This window comes from Oratosquilla oratoria, chromosome 36 (assembly GCF_046742065.1).
Source record: "Oratosquilla oratoria isolate Oo_2021 chromosome 36, ASM4674206v1, whole genome shotgun sequence".
NCBI lineage: Eukaryota > Metazoa > Arthropoda > Malacostraca > Stomatopoda > Squillidae > Oratosquilla > Oratosquilla oratoria.
Window position 1 is genome coordinate 33,113,190 of NC_134812.1, and position 14,135 is coordinate 33,127,324.

Below are 14,135 nucleotides of genomic sequence, written 5' to 3' on the forward strand. Positions count from 1 at the left end.
AAACCAAATACAGTGATGGCTGAGGGTTACTGTATGCTTTTGCTATACTTATACTCAGGGAAGCCCTATGTCAGTGCATGGATGAAGGGCCATGCCTTTCCACCCATCACACTGCTCAGGTCAAAAGCAGTACAAGACATGGTACCTTGACAGCAGGACTTGATAGCCAGATCTGGTTTACCCCTACCACTTCATTATGTGGCAACCCCTATCTTCTCATTCACTTCATAAATTTACTAAGAAAGCAAGAGCATCCCATTGGGACATGTCACTCCTTCATCCAGTCACCTCTCTTTATTCCCTTCTATATATATACATATATATATATGTATGTATGTATGTATTTTTGTAATGAAGCGGCCTTGCTGTGGATGTGCTGTGTCTTGCGACACTGCTTCTGACCCAGGGCAGTGGACAAGGTGCAGGGATGACCCGTCATTCAGGAGGTGCTAAGATAAGAGGGAGGGTGGAGGGGTGTGGAGTGTATTCAGGGATGGAATGGGTGGGAATGATTTTATGCCTTTTTCTTTTTGGCTACCCCCCTTGTAAGGGGGAAAAAGCCTTGGTATATGTATGTATGTATATTTTGTATTCTCATCCTAGATCAACAGTCATTCCTTGTGCACCCAATGCCTCCACTTCATCCATCCATCTTCGTCTTCCTAACCTGTTTCTCTGCCTCACCTTCACATTTCTCTCCATTGATCATCAAAACACAAGCTATACTTCTCTTCTGCCTCCCTAGATGCCAAAGGTAAACTAAGGTAATATAAAAATAATTATTCTCTTTAAAATATTATTATATACTGTACACTGAAAATTATTACTACAGAAGAATTCCTTCTTAAGCACATCCAACCCATGGATCACGACGGTTTTTTCTCATGACAAACTGAATTTTTCGGTTCATGTCTTCATCATAGATAGCCTTAGCCTTTTCATAATTTATTCTCCTCCGGGTCTGTGGGGAGGAGGGGGCTTGCATGAATTTTAAACTGACAAAAATCAATTATATGACAAATATATATATATATATATATATATATATATATATATATATATATATATATACACACACACACATATATATAATAATAATTATAATAATATTCTAATTCAAATCTTATCACATTCTTCTAAACAACTAAGTCATACCTGGTAGGGCTTTTCATAATACCGTGTTAATCTATACTGTGTAAGTAAGCCTTCCTTGCCCAATATTCTGAAACAAAAAACACATTTTAACTTAATTCCATAATACTGCATTTCATAAAATCTTCATATACATGCACTACTCTGAAATCATACAAAGTTAGATTTCTTATTTACTCAAATCAAACTATGGACAGGGACCAATGATAGGTACCTGCATATGGTGGTTTTGCAAGATGGACAACAAAGCTGCCTATTTTCAATACTAAGTCAACCCCTCATTTCCATCAGGAAATTCAGCCCAAAGGGACTGAATCTCAGTCTCAGGATGGGGCCCACAATCTATCCCTTTTACAGCTTCAATTGTATTTCATATAATTTTTCACACATGGGAAGCTGACAACCAGTGATTACTCCCTTCTCTCTGTCACTTTCAGCTGGTGACACAGAAACAGTCCCACACTAGTACAATACAGACAACAATCCAAAGTTTCTTCCTGGAGAAATCTGCGGAAGTGCCCAAGGACCATTGCCAGCCACTGTAGGGCTGCAGGTTTTCCACCAAGTAAAACTTAGGGCTACACATTTTCCACCAAGTAAAACTTAAGTGAAGGTAAGGAGTCTACACCATGAGATGAATGACTGCAGCTGAAGCCATCATATTTGTCCTATATGCTTAGACTGTTGGTGAAGGTAATGGTAATTGCTGGGAATTGGAGAGAAATACAGGATTCAAACCCACAACTAAGCCAATGCAAAACTAGCAAGCTTCCAATTATGTTACCTGTGGACACAAGTAAAATTCAGGACAACAATTACAAAATAAAATCATACCCACTAATATGGATGGATGCAGGAATGCCCCACTTCTAATTCCTTAAATTTTTCATTATTGAAGGGGGTCATGTAATGATGATGATGATGATATGGTTTAACGTCACACACTCCCCCCTATCGGGTGGCTAGGACAGTGCCCCTCACAGAGGGATTTGTAGCGTGGAATTTAATGAACCATGCCCTTGGTTCAACTTCGCCGGTGGCAGGATTCGAACCACCCTCACCTCGACCTTTGTCGCAAGTAACAACACCCTAACCAGCTCAGCCAGCGAGTCATGTAATGCTGAGTAAAATAATCTGGCAATAGTTAGAGTGAAAGGTACTCAGTGTGGGATGAATTGACTGAAACATGTTCAACACCCTCCACTATTTCATTGCCTGACATGAACCATAATTCATGAGGAGCTAAGACGGGAGATACAATGAATGGGTTTGGGTGCACATCTATGTGATATGGTAATAGAAAATTAAACAATATTTTTGTAAATTACAATACATCAATGTAATATATGTTATTCTTGGCAGAAATCATTAATAGAAGCAGTTGCCAAAAGCTATAAACAAATAAGCGAAGTTGCATAGACTCCTTTAGACGCTATCTTTGTTTTGATAAATTAGGAGGTCTGAGATGGAGACAACGGCCTGATGACCTCTAGAATTATAGGTGATGCATTACTAAATGCAGGTTAGGTTCAGTAGGCAGGTTTGGTTAGGTTAGAGAGGTAGGTTAGGTTGGGTTAGAATACACGAATTTAGTATATTATAATTTCTTCAACCTCTGCCTCTACAAAACCAAACATGGCATCTCAAGTAGTCAAAGCAGCTACGTTTGTTTATTAATAGCTTTTAGCAACTATTTCTATTATTATCTTTGCCAAGAATAACATATTGCATTGATGTACATTATAATTTACAAAGTTATTATTTAATTTTCTATTACTATATCATGTTGTACACTTCTAAAAATTTATCTTCATCTCAATTTTACTGGAGACTATTAAAATGGCCTATTATCACCATCAAATGGAGAGCATATGCCATAATGGTATGTCATATCATTATTATGGCATATCATGAGTTCAAATCTAAATATGATAACTTGAAATCAAGAATATTGATCAAGTTTGAACTGTACATGAATTTGAGGCTAGGTATGATAAAAAATTAGAGCATATAATATGATATGGGACCCAATGAGCATTGCTCTTTTCCTGAAGGCTATACTACAAATTAGTAAATACATCAGTAGCTAGGTCAAACACTGCTAGAGGCGCCACCGTCAATTACGCCCACCAATAGCACGTCATTTTATGCACACGCCATTCAAACAGCCAAATTTACATATCGTGGGAAATTTAATTCATAAAAATGTCACGTGAGTGTATTAACTATGATCGTAGTAAATTTCAACCAATCACATCATCAGTTACATGTCGGTACATAAAAACGTAAGCTAAACATGGTGGCCTGCATTCAGAAGTAAATCGAAAATTTGTTTATGCTTCAACATGAAAAATGAGCTAAAAAAGTCTATTAAAAGGCAACATATCCAAAATAAATGAAAGCTACTAGTCTCACAGATTATTCTAATACCAAAACCAGGGCAGGGTATTATGGGAGAGCTGAGAAATCGAAGTACAAATTAGTTTTTTCCTATCGGGTCGGATTATCAGATTAATGTAGCTGTGGTCCGTAATTTTGCAGAGGATGATAATGTAACTTCTCTTTGATCAAATTACATGAAAATCACACATTTTAAAGAAAAAAGGTCGAATAATGCAACCATATGCTAATTTTTTATATAAAATTGTGCATTTCAGCAAAAACCGTCCTTGTTTGGGTTTGGTCGGCTATTAGCGAGTTGGACGGTATTTGTAGTTGTGGTCGGTAATTTTGCAGAGGATAAAAAAGTAACTTCTCTTTGATCAAATTACATGGAAATCACACATTTTTAAGAATATAGGCCGAATAATGCAACTATATGCTAATTTTTTATATAAAATTGTGCATTTGTGCTAAAACCATCATTGTTTTGGATTGGTCGGCTTTGGTCAGCGGTTAGTGAGACTGCACAGTTTTGCCTGATTTTCTGGGACAAAATAGGCCTGATTTTGTACCCTTCAAAATACAATATCTGGGGAACTAGGGCAGCTAGATGGATAATTCAAATTGCATTGTATTCATAGTGTCTTTCTGCATCCCCTGAGAACTACTTCAGCTCAAATATAAGGAATTCCATTTTTATGTTAACCTAGCTAATATAACAATATACAAACAATGCATACGCTCAGTGATGAATTATGCGAGTCCTGCATGGGCTCCTAATCTCAGTGAGACACACCACAACACCCTTCAAATCATACAAAACAAAGCCCTAAAAACAATTACAGGCTGCACAAATACAACACCTACAGACCATTTACACCATGAAACAAAAGTCCTCAAAGTCAAGGACCACCTCGACATGAGAGGCACACAAACACTTGCTGCAGCCACCACAAACACATCACACCCGCTACACTACATAGCAGAACACCCACACACACCAAGAAACATTAAAACTACACCCAAAGACCTTTATTACGCACAGATACTCTCTTCTCTTCCTCCACAACCACCAAATACCAGCCTCCGGAAACATATTCATAATCATATCACTCACCGCTCCATTAACACACTGAAAGACAACACACTGCTGCATGCCAGACCCCCTGATATCCACCCTTCTGAATCCTCTCTCCCACGAAAGGACAGAGTCCATTTGGCCAGACTGCGATGCGGTCACCACCCAGCACTTCTAAGCTACCAGAAGAGGCTGGACGACCGTGTTGTGAACAGCTGCCCAGGATGTAACACTTCACCCCATACAACACATAATGGAAGACTGCATTATACACAATCATGCACGCAAACAACACAACATACACTCTATAAAGGATTTGTGGGAAAACCCAGTTTCGGCTGTGGCCTTCCTTGGGGAGACGGGACTGCTCGGACAGACAGTCTAGGGAACGACAACAACAACAACAACATCAGTCTTCACTCACTGCTGAAAATTAAAAAACTAATCTTTTACTGGAAGCCACATTCTCTATTGATAACCCATTGTTTCTTCAGCGGTGTCCCAACGATTACTTGTCAAGTGTTTTATGGGAAATAACCCTATAAGAAATGAATGGTAAACATGCATAAATATAATAATCAGTCTGAGATATTGTTACTCAGTCAAATAGTGACATGTCATGGTAAACATTTGTCTACTTTTCTTGCTCACGTGAACATATCTGATCTTCATTCATATCAGAAATATCTCATTTTGCCACTATCCCCCACCCAAAACCAGGTTTTCCAACATGGTTAGGTAGGTCAAACACCACCAGGGGAGCCACCGTCGATGATGAGCACAATAGCGCGTCATTATATGCGCACGCCATTCAAACGGCCAAATTTACATACCGCGGGAAATTTCATTCATAAAAATGTTATGCAAGTGTATTTACTATGATCGTAGTAAATTTCAAACAATCACATCATCAGTTACATGTCGGTACATAAAACATAAGATAAACATGGCGGCCTGCATTCAGCAGTAAATCGAAAATTGGTTTGTGTTTCAGCGTAAAAAATTAGCTAAAAAATTCAGTGTATTGGCAACTGACCAAAATGAACAAAAACTATTAGTCTCGCAGATTATTCTAATACCAAAACAAAGGCAGCGTGTTATGGAAGAGCTGAGAAATCGGTGGTACTAGTTTTTTTCCTATCGGGTCGGATTATCGGATAACATCAATGTCAACGTCCAACCCGCCATCTTATCTATGATCACTGGTGGTATGGATCAAACTTCACTCTAGTAAGTTTCTTACTATTATGTTATTAGTGTAATAGACTTATAGTTGAATTATTTGAACTATTTTCTTAAAATGTGTGATTTTCATGTAATTTGATCAAAGAGAAGTTAAGTTTTTATCCTCCGTAATTTAACGGACCACAGCTACAATTCGTCCAGCCCGCCATCTATGATCACTGGTGGTATGGATCAAACTACACTCTATTAAGTTTATTACTATTGTGTTATTAGTGTAATAGATTGCATATAGTTGAATTATTTAAACTATTTTCTTTAAAATATGTGATTTTCATGTAATTTGACGGTATTCGTAGCTGTGGTCGGTAATTTTGCAGAGGATAAAAACGTAACTCTTTGATCAAATTACATGGAAATCACACATCTTGAAAGAAAATAGGTCAAATAATGCAACCATATGCTAAATTTTTATATAAAATTGTGCATTTCAGTAAAAACCGTTACTGTTTAGATTTGGTCGGCGATTAGTTAGACCGCACGTTTCGGCCCGATTTCCTGGGACAAAATAGGCCCGATTTAATACCCTTCAAAATGCAATATCTCGAGAACTAGGACAGCTAGATGGATAATTCAAATTGAATTGTACTCATAGCGACTTTCTGCATTCCATGAGAACTACTTCAGCTCAAATATCAGGAATTCCATTTTAATGTTGACCTAGCTAACATGGTCCCAATCGTAAATAAATTAATGTGTGATGACAAACGTACCTGTTCAGAACTCTCATGCCTTCATCTACATTATTTTGATGGACCATGACAGTCCTCGCAATAAACTGTGCATGTTTCAGCCCCATGGAGATTAACTGTTATTTTTCTGGGTAAACACTTCTCCTTCCCGGTCTGATTTCTATGCCGTCTTGTCAAACGACTTGTTTTGTTTTATGTAAGAGACACGGGCTAATCTCTTTTTTATTTTCATATTCAATCGTTGAATTTTGTTCCCTTTTTTCACTAGCATATTATTGAACTCTTAAATTCATAAAACTATTCTGTCATTACCGTTTATTTTCGGGTGGAATTAATTTCACCTTTTCATATGTTATTCTTATTTCTATTAACAATTGTCATAAACAAATAATGACAACACTGTTTAACTTTCAAAGTATAAAACGTTAATAACGACCACGCAAAGTTCGTACTTACCTACTCTGTATATAGATCTTGCTCTGATCCAAGGTAAAACGAATATATAGTACAGGTATTCGTTTTACCTTGCTCTGATCCACCACGGAGACGATAAAATTTGTCAACGACCCTTCGCCACAATATGATATGCCCTTGTTTAGATTTAGTTTAAGTTAGGCTAGGCTAGTTACTAGTTAGCATAGACCCCTTAAATGGAAGGACTGGTAACTAGCGCTCTCGGGGAGCGAAACTTGGGTCCCACTACGAGCCCACCACTTTATGATGTTAACTCGTTTGATGTCAAACCCCTTAGATATTGAAAAGGTATATGTTTTACGTCTCTCTCTCTCTCTCTCTCTCTCTCTCTCTCTCTCTCTCTCTCTCTCTCTCTCTCTCTCTCTCTCTCTCTCTCTCTCTATATATATATATATATATATATATATATATATATATATATATTATATATAAAAAAATATATATATATATATATATATATATATATATATATATATATATGCCAACATTCCATCGTGAGAGGGTGTGTTATATAGAGTGTGTTAAAGTCACAGTTCACAAGCGGAGGTTCGTTACAAACACAGTGCACGTAATATGCACGCGGTCGCTGAGAACTGAAGTGGTTTGTTGCGATTCACTTGGGCTCTGTGTAAGTGTAGTAGTTTTAGTTCGGAACAACGGCAGGACAAATGAAAATCAACACAAAATATCTAATCTCTTTCTTTTGGTAATTAGCCACAAGGTGCGACACTAGAAGTGTCACATGAGAAATATAGGTGAAGCTCGGACTAAGGCCACAGCTTAGTGGAGCTTATGGTTGTAGCTGGACGTGGAGCCTAACGTCAGCGAGGCGGTAGCAGATGATGACGGCGAGGCTCGATGGGACGGCTAGAAGATTGGACGAGATGTTGTTGTGTGTACGTGTCGGTACTGTTCTGCCCATCTCGGCGAAGTTGACATCACTATAGCTGACTCTGAAGACCTACTTCAGACTAGTGATACTGTCAAACATAAAGTTATTTTTCTAGCTGGACATTTGGATCACAAATTTCAAGCTCATAGTGCTGAAATTGAGCATGACGATGAAGATCGTATTAATTCATAGTTTCTCATGAATCTAAGTAGAGGTGGACTAACTGTACCTCTGCTCTCAACAGTACATTTCGTACACTCAGCTTACAAACTTGTTGAAGAGTGCAACTTGTATTGCTGCCGATATCATCTTGTATTGACAACCCAATGGCCGGACTTAAAGGAGCTTGTGTTACTTTAGCGAATATTCTTTTAAAATCATTTGTACTGATAAAAGTGACAAAGAAAGACAGCTCGGCTGCCTCAGAAGGAAGGAGAAACTTATGGGAAAAAATAACACAGTTTTTTATATCAATAAGTAGTTTTGTAGCAAGCTGTTTCATATTGTCGTACATGTATTTTTGTGTATTATCCTATATTGTGTTACATACAGCAACATAGTGTGTACTTCATTATTTCAAGTGAGAAAATATACAATATTTTTGCCGATATAGGTTTTTTTAATGTGATTTGAACTTTCTATTACCTTTAAATGACATTGTAGAAAGTTGAAATTATGAAAAACTAATTGCTTGCCCTTTAAAACCCCTTATTAGACACTAAAAAGAATGTTCTACCATGCATTTGTAGTGAAAAATGGTGGGACCCAAGTTACAGATGCCGAGCAGGGGACTTACCAGTCCTATTTAAGGGGTCTATGCTGGTTAGAGATATTTTCTTCCCACAAAGCGCTACTACTTCCAGTTTCTCTGATCAAATCTCATTCTGAACAGGTTTCAATTCACTTGTTCCAGCCATGATCTCTATGAGTGTCCACTTCGTCCCTTCCACCGAGTGGGTCTCTAGCTGTGATCATCCTGTCAGTGGAATCAACATCAGACAAATGTCACATGCCAGTATGGCCGGAATTGACGTTCACAAATTATGCTAGTGTCAGGCCTTGACTAAGTCTCATGATGCAGTTGTTGGTTTGAAATAAAGTCGTTCCAGCAATTCACCATGATTCTCCAACGGCATTTGGACCTAACGACATTGAGACTTCGAATCAACATCAGAATCCATGTTTCATAGTCGTACAGCAAGACAGGGAACACAAACAAAATTTGTATCATTTGTATCAGTCTTATTAAATATCGACGTCATATACTCTTGTTGAATGTAAACCAGTTTGACATCAGTTATTTGCAGAGGTGGGCGTTCCGAACAAATGTTCGCGAATCTTTATCCGCGGATTTGTTCGGACCGGCAAAATCCCGGATTTGGGTTCGGAGGTTCGGATTCGGACCGACGTCAAAAAAGATTCGGACTTCCGGGTTCGGAACGTCTTTTTTTTCGCGAATCCGAACCTCCGTATCCCGGGAAAAATTCGAAAAAACGAAGACGACCAAACATTGGTTTTCAACTTTTCCGCGGCATACAGATGTGGTGACGCCTATGTTTCTGTAACAACTAGAGACGCCTTTGACCATTAGCATTGTGTTTTACTTTATCGCTTCTCTCTACTTCTATTTCAGTATGGGCGTGTAAGTGTGTGTGTGTGTGTGTCTCAAATGACCACTGCTCGAAATGTGCTCGATATGCAAGCCTGTGTGACTGTGTGTAGTAATGCGAAACAAAGACTAGTAGTACTGCCTGGACTGCCCTTCTTTGAACTTGGAAATATACTCGTGGTGTTTAACTCGTTGCTTTATCTGTACCACACAGACTCGTCATGTTGTGACCGCAGCTGGCTGCCAGCCAATCAGAACGCTTGTTAGTGACGCGCAGCCACCGCGCATGCGCCGGTGACTGCAGCAGCCAATCAGAGCGCTTGTTTAGTGTTTACAAATCTGCACAGTCTGCAGACTTTCTTGTCACCGCGTCCCGTAAGTTACGATTTAGTTAAACAGTGCTACAATAGTCAGACATTCTTCAACCGTTGCACTGACAACACTCTGGAGAGGACACCCAAGGAGGCTAGACTACTCTACTCACATCACACTCACCGCTGACAATGGATAAGTACGTGACATCCACACTGAGGTCGAGAAACCCAAGTGCTCAGTCTGACACACCAAGGTCCACGAACCCAAGCGGCCTCGCTGAGAGTGAATCTGACGCCAGCGATATCCAACTGCCAGAGTTTTCGAGTCCGGAGTTGATGCCTGGCACAAGTCGAGCCGAGGACATGGACATTGCCGACACCGAGGCCGAGCAAGCCGAGGGAGGTCACGGTTCCAGGAGGGAAAGGGACCTCTACAGAGACTGGGACATTCTCAAGCCCTTCTTCAAGTGTGGTGTCGGCAGGGACGCCGGGTTTGCCCTCTGCGCCAAGAAAAATTGCACTGCGAGGCTGAAGCTTCAGAATGACACCAACAGCAACTTAAAGAAGCATTATGCCACCAAGCACCCTTTAGATAGTCCTGCCTTAAAAGCAGCCTTAGATGGCAGCAGCAAACGTGGCCGCTCTGCTTCTGGTGGTGGTCGGGATGCCAAAAGCCTCAGGCAGGGCTGTATTGAGGAGACTATGGCTGAGAGGTTTGACCAGCAGAAGGCCCTTGGCCTGTTTTATGAGGTAAGCTTTACTTTTAAAAGTTCTACTGTTTTAGTATGAAAATGATTTAATAAATTAATTAACTTTAATAAATAAAAATAATTTATAACAAAAATTTAACTTCAAATACTCACACATCTTTTTTTATGTTTCAGTGGATTATCCGCGACATGCTGCCCACCATAACAACAGAGTCAGAGGCGCTCAGGGCCTTCCTCAACTACCTGAACCCTCAGTTCAAGCTGCCGTCCAGGAAAAAGCTTGGCGACGACATCAAGCATATGAGCGCCAGGGCCAAAAATGAGCTCACCCAGATCATGTCCAAGCAGGACTACCTGGCCACCACTGCCGACAGCTGGTCGAGCCACAACCGGGCCTTCATAGGCTCCACAGTCTCGTGGTTGGACAAGGTCACTCTGGAGAGGACGACTGCAGTCTTGGGCATGAAGGAGGTGAAGGAGAGCCAGACAGCCGAATACTTGGCGAGGTCCTTGAGTAAGCTGCATGAGGACTTCAGCATCAGCAGCAAGATTCTCTACACGACCACAGACAATGGCACAAACTATGTAAGTGCATTTGTCAACTTTGCACAAGAGGACGTCGTCATACAACCTGGCGAGGACAAGCCTGACGAAGAGCTGGCTGACGAGCCTCAGGTCATATCTATGGAGGAGGCCCTGGACCAGGCTGACGAAGCCGAGGTTAGCCTGCCTAAACACCAGAGGTGTGGTGCACACACTCTGAACCTCCTGGCGTCTGAGGATGTTTCCAAAGTGAGTATAATAAATTTTTTTTATTTAATAAATTAATAATCTATAAATATTAGATAATTCATTGTTCTTTGGTAAAAACTAAAAAGATGTAAATTATTATTATTTTTTTTTTTTAATTTGTGAATTGTGATAAAATATTAGATAATAAATATTCTTTTTTTCAGGTCCCACAATGGAACCATAGTGGCAGGAATATCTTCAGATGGTCGGCTACCAAGGCACAGTCTTTGTGGAATGCCCAGGGCCGCCGAACTGTCGCAGCCAACGAGATAAAGGATGCTATCGGCAAAAAACTTAAAAGTCCCTGGCGCGACGAGGTGGAACTCCAGCTATGACAGCTATAAGATGCTTTCTGGCCTGCTACAGGACCTGGACACCCGTAAAAAGATCAATGATCTCTGTACCACCATGCGCCCCAACCCGATCCCCGCCTTTGTTGAAGAGGACAACGAGGTCATCGCCGAGTACGTCAAAGTTATGGCCCCAGTTGCCAATGCTTTGAACAAAATGCAGTCAGACCAGCATGCCTACATGGGGAACTTCCTTCCCAACTTGATGGTGCTCCAGAGGGACTTGAACCTGCTTAGGGACGACAACAGCATCAAGCATGCCAAGCCCCTCGTCACCTACCTCCTGGGGACACAGGAGCACCATGGCAGAGACAAAAAGGGCTTCAGTGAAAGGTAGATATTTTCAATATTTTAATATGATATAATAATAATAATAATAATAATATAATATAATTATATAAGTAATAAAATATAATATTTTATAGTAATTGAAATGAAAAAAAAAATAATAATCATTAATCAATGATTAAATTAACTCATATCTTAATCTTTTCAGGTTTCAACACATGTTTGAGGACCAGGAGAAGCTCCTTGCGACTGCCTTCCATCCCAGGTTCCGTCTAAAGATGGTCAAGTACATATGCAGGACAAATCCTGACTTGTACAACCTGTTGAGGGACAAGATGGTGTCGGACCTTGTGGCCCAAATCAGGTCCAAGGAGGGGGATGTGGCCTCCGCCTCCAGCCAGCCCACCTCCAGGCCACAGTCTGTGGCCAGCCACACCAGCGAGCACGACGAGTTTGCCTTCCTTCTTGAGGACGAGGAGGAGCCTGTGGTGGTGGCCAACCTGGAGGAGGAGGTCGGCAAGGAAGTAGACACTTGGGGCGCCATTCTCGGCACAAGCATCATGAAGATCTCCCCGGCAAACTTCCCCAAGGAGCACAGGCAGCACTAGGTGAACTGTTTCATCAAGTATAACACTCCCCTGCCCTCGTCTGCCTCAGCTGAACGACTCTTCAGCTTCGGCTCGGACATTTTGAGGCCAAAGCGAGCCTCTCTGACCAATCTGAACTTTGAGAAGCTGACCTTCATGAAGGGAAACTTGAAGTTGGTTAAGAGGGAGAGAGAGAGGGCCGACAAGTTAGAGTGAATCTGTGAAGAGTGAAGAGTGAAGAGTGAAGACTGAAGTGTTGTGAATTTTTGTTTTAAATGTTTTTACTGTTTTGTTTTGTGAACTTTTGTTTTTACTTTTTACTGTCTTGTATTAATAATTTGTTTTTCTAGTAATAATTTGTTTAATAAATAATGTAGATATCTTAAAAAACACTTTTTTAATCGGAAAGCTTTAAATTTAGATTCGGAGATTCGGAATGAGTAAAATTTAGGTTTGGAAATGTTCGGAAGGCATCGGAGGTTCGCGGACAAATGTTCGGAATAAATGTTCGCACCGAAATTTTGAAAATCGGGTTCGCTATTCGGAGGTTCGGAACCCAAAACCGGCGAAGATTCGGATTCGGATTCGGAACCCAAAAAAAGGTTCGCGCGCCCACCTCTGGTTATTTGTAAACTGTTTGAATTAGTAATAGCTAATAGAACCAGAGATCATATCGAGACTATTTGATTCGTAATTCAATGCATGGGTTCTCCAATGGTAAGTCATTTGTAACTAATCTATCTTTTTACACTAATGTTTTCAAGGCGTCAGATAACAGTGATAGTTACAATGTTATTTACTTTGACTTTAGCAAAGCGTTCGACAAGGTGCCCGCCAGAGACTGCTAAATAAAGTCATACCCCATAGCATAGGAGGAAAAATGTTTGAATGGACTAGAGCTTGGATCAGCGGGTCACCATAAATTATGTAAAATTCAAATGGAGTGCTTCTAGTGGAGTTCCCAAGGGCATTGTTTTGGGTTCCATATTGTTCATTATGTATATAAACGATTTGGACAATGGGATTAATAGTGATGTTATATAGTAAGTTTGCGGAGGACACTAAAATAGGACGCCTAATTAAGTCAGGAGAAGACGCCGAGATTCTGCTGGAGGATATTAACAAATTGTTCACATGGTCAGTGAACTGGCAAATGGATATCAATATCTTGAAGTGGAGCGTGACGTAGGTTTACACAGCCCAGAAAGCAGTTATATATTTTTTTAATCTATTTTATTTATTATTATCATTATTTTTTTTAACAGAAAACTTAATGCGAGAGAGACGGAAGTTCTAGTGAGTCCAGGAAACGAACTAACAGAGCATTAGGCTTCATTGCTAGGACGATTACGAATAAAAGTGCAGAGGTAATTATCAAACTTGATCTGACATTGGTTGGACCCATCCTTGACTATGCGGTACAGTTTTGGTCTCCATCCTATATAATGGGTATAATTTTACTAGAGTTGGTACATAGGAGAATGACCAAAATGATATATGGGTTCAGAAATTTATACGAGGACAGGCTTAGGCACCTTAACTTTGGAAAGACGCAGATTGCGGGGTGATCTAA

General features: G+C 40.1%; 2 protein-coding genes across 2 annotated transcripts; one reads left to right on the forward strand and one right to left on the reverse strand.

Annotated features, from left to right (window-relative positions):
• Window positions 1-779: 779 nt before the first annotated feature.
• mRpS21 (mitochondrial ribosomal protein S21) lies at window positions 780-6,757 on the reverse strand. Its single transcript, XM_076174908.1, has 3 exons — window positions 6,568-6,757; window positions 1,156-1,222; window positions 780-961 (listed from the first exon to the last, which is right to left on the reverse strand). The coding sequence occupies exons 1-3, from the start codon at window positions 6,651-6,653 to the stop codon at window positions 845-847; spliced, it is 270 nt and encodes an 89-aa protein (XP_076031023.1). The 5' UTR covers window positions 6,654-6,757; the 3' UTR covers window positions 780-844.
• Window positions 6,758-8,502: 1,745 nt separating this feature from the next.
• LOC143019098 (uncharacterized) lies at window positions 8,503-11,672 on the forward strand. The gene is made up of 3 exons (XM_076174797.1): window positions 8,503-10,585; window positions 10,720-11,337; window positions 11,502-11,672. Exons 1-3 carry the CDS (start codon window positions 10,025-10,027, stop codon window positions 11,670-11,672), a joined length of 1,350 nt encoding a protein of 449 aa, XP_076030912.1. The 5' UTR covers window positions 8,503-10,024.
• Window positions 11,673-14,135: the final 2,463 nt, after the last annotated feature.

Bases quoted from the DNA above. Each gene is read 5' to 3' on its own strand.
- mRpS21 (XM_076174908.1), bottom strand. From the start codon at position 6,653: ATGGGGCTGAAACATGCACAGTTTATTGCGAGGACTGTCATGGTCCAT. The intron at 1,223-6,567 runs GTACGTTTGTCA...TTTTTGTTTCAG, and splicing joins GGCATGAGAGTTCTGAACAG to AATATTGGGCAAGGAAGGCT. The intron at 962-1,155 runs GTATGACTTAGT...TCCTCCCCACAG, and splicing joins ATTATGAAAAGCCCTACCAG to ACCCGGAGGAGAATAAATTA.
- LOC143019098 (XM_076174797.1), top strand. From the start codon at position 10,025: ATGGATAAGTACGTGACATCCACACTGAGGTCGAGAAACCCAAGTGCT. The intron at 10,586-10,719 runs GTAAGCTTTACT...TTTATGTTTCAG, and splicing joins CCCTTGGCCTGTTTTATGAG to TGGATTATCCGCGACATGCT. The intron at 11,338-11,501 runs GTGAGTATAATA...TCTTTTTTTCAG, and splicing joins CGTCTGAGGATGTTTCCAAA to GTCCCACAATGGAACCATAG.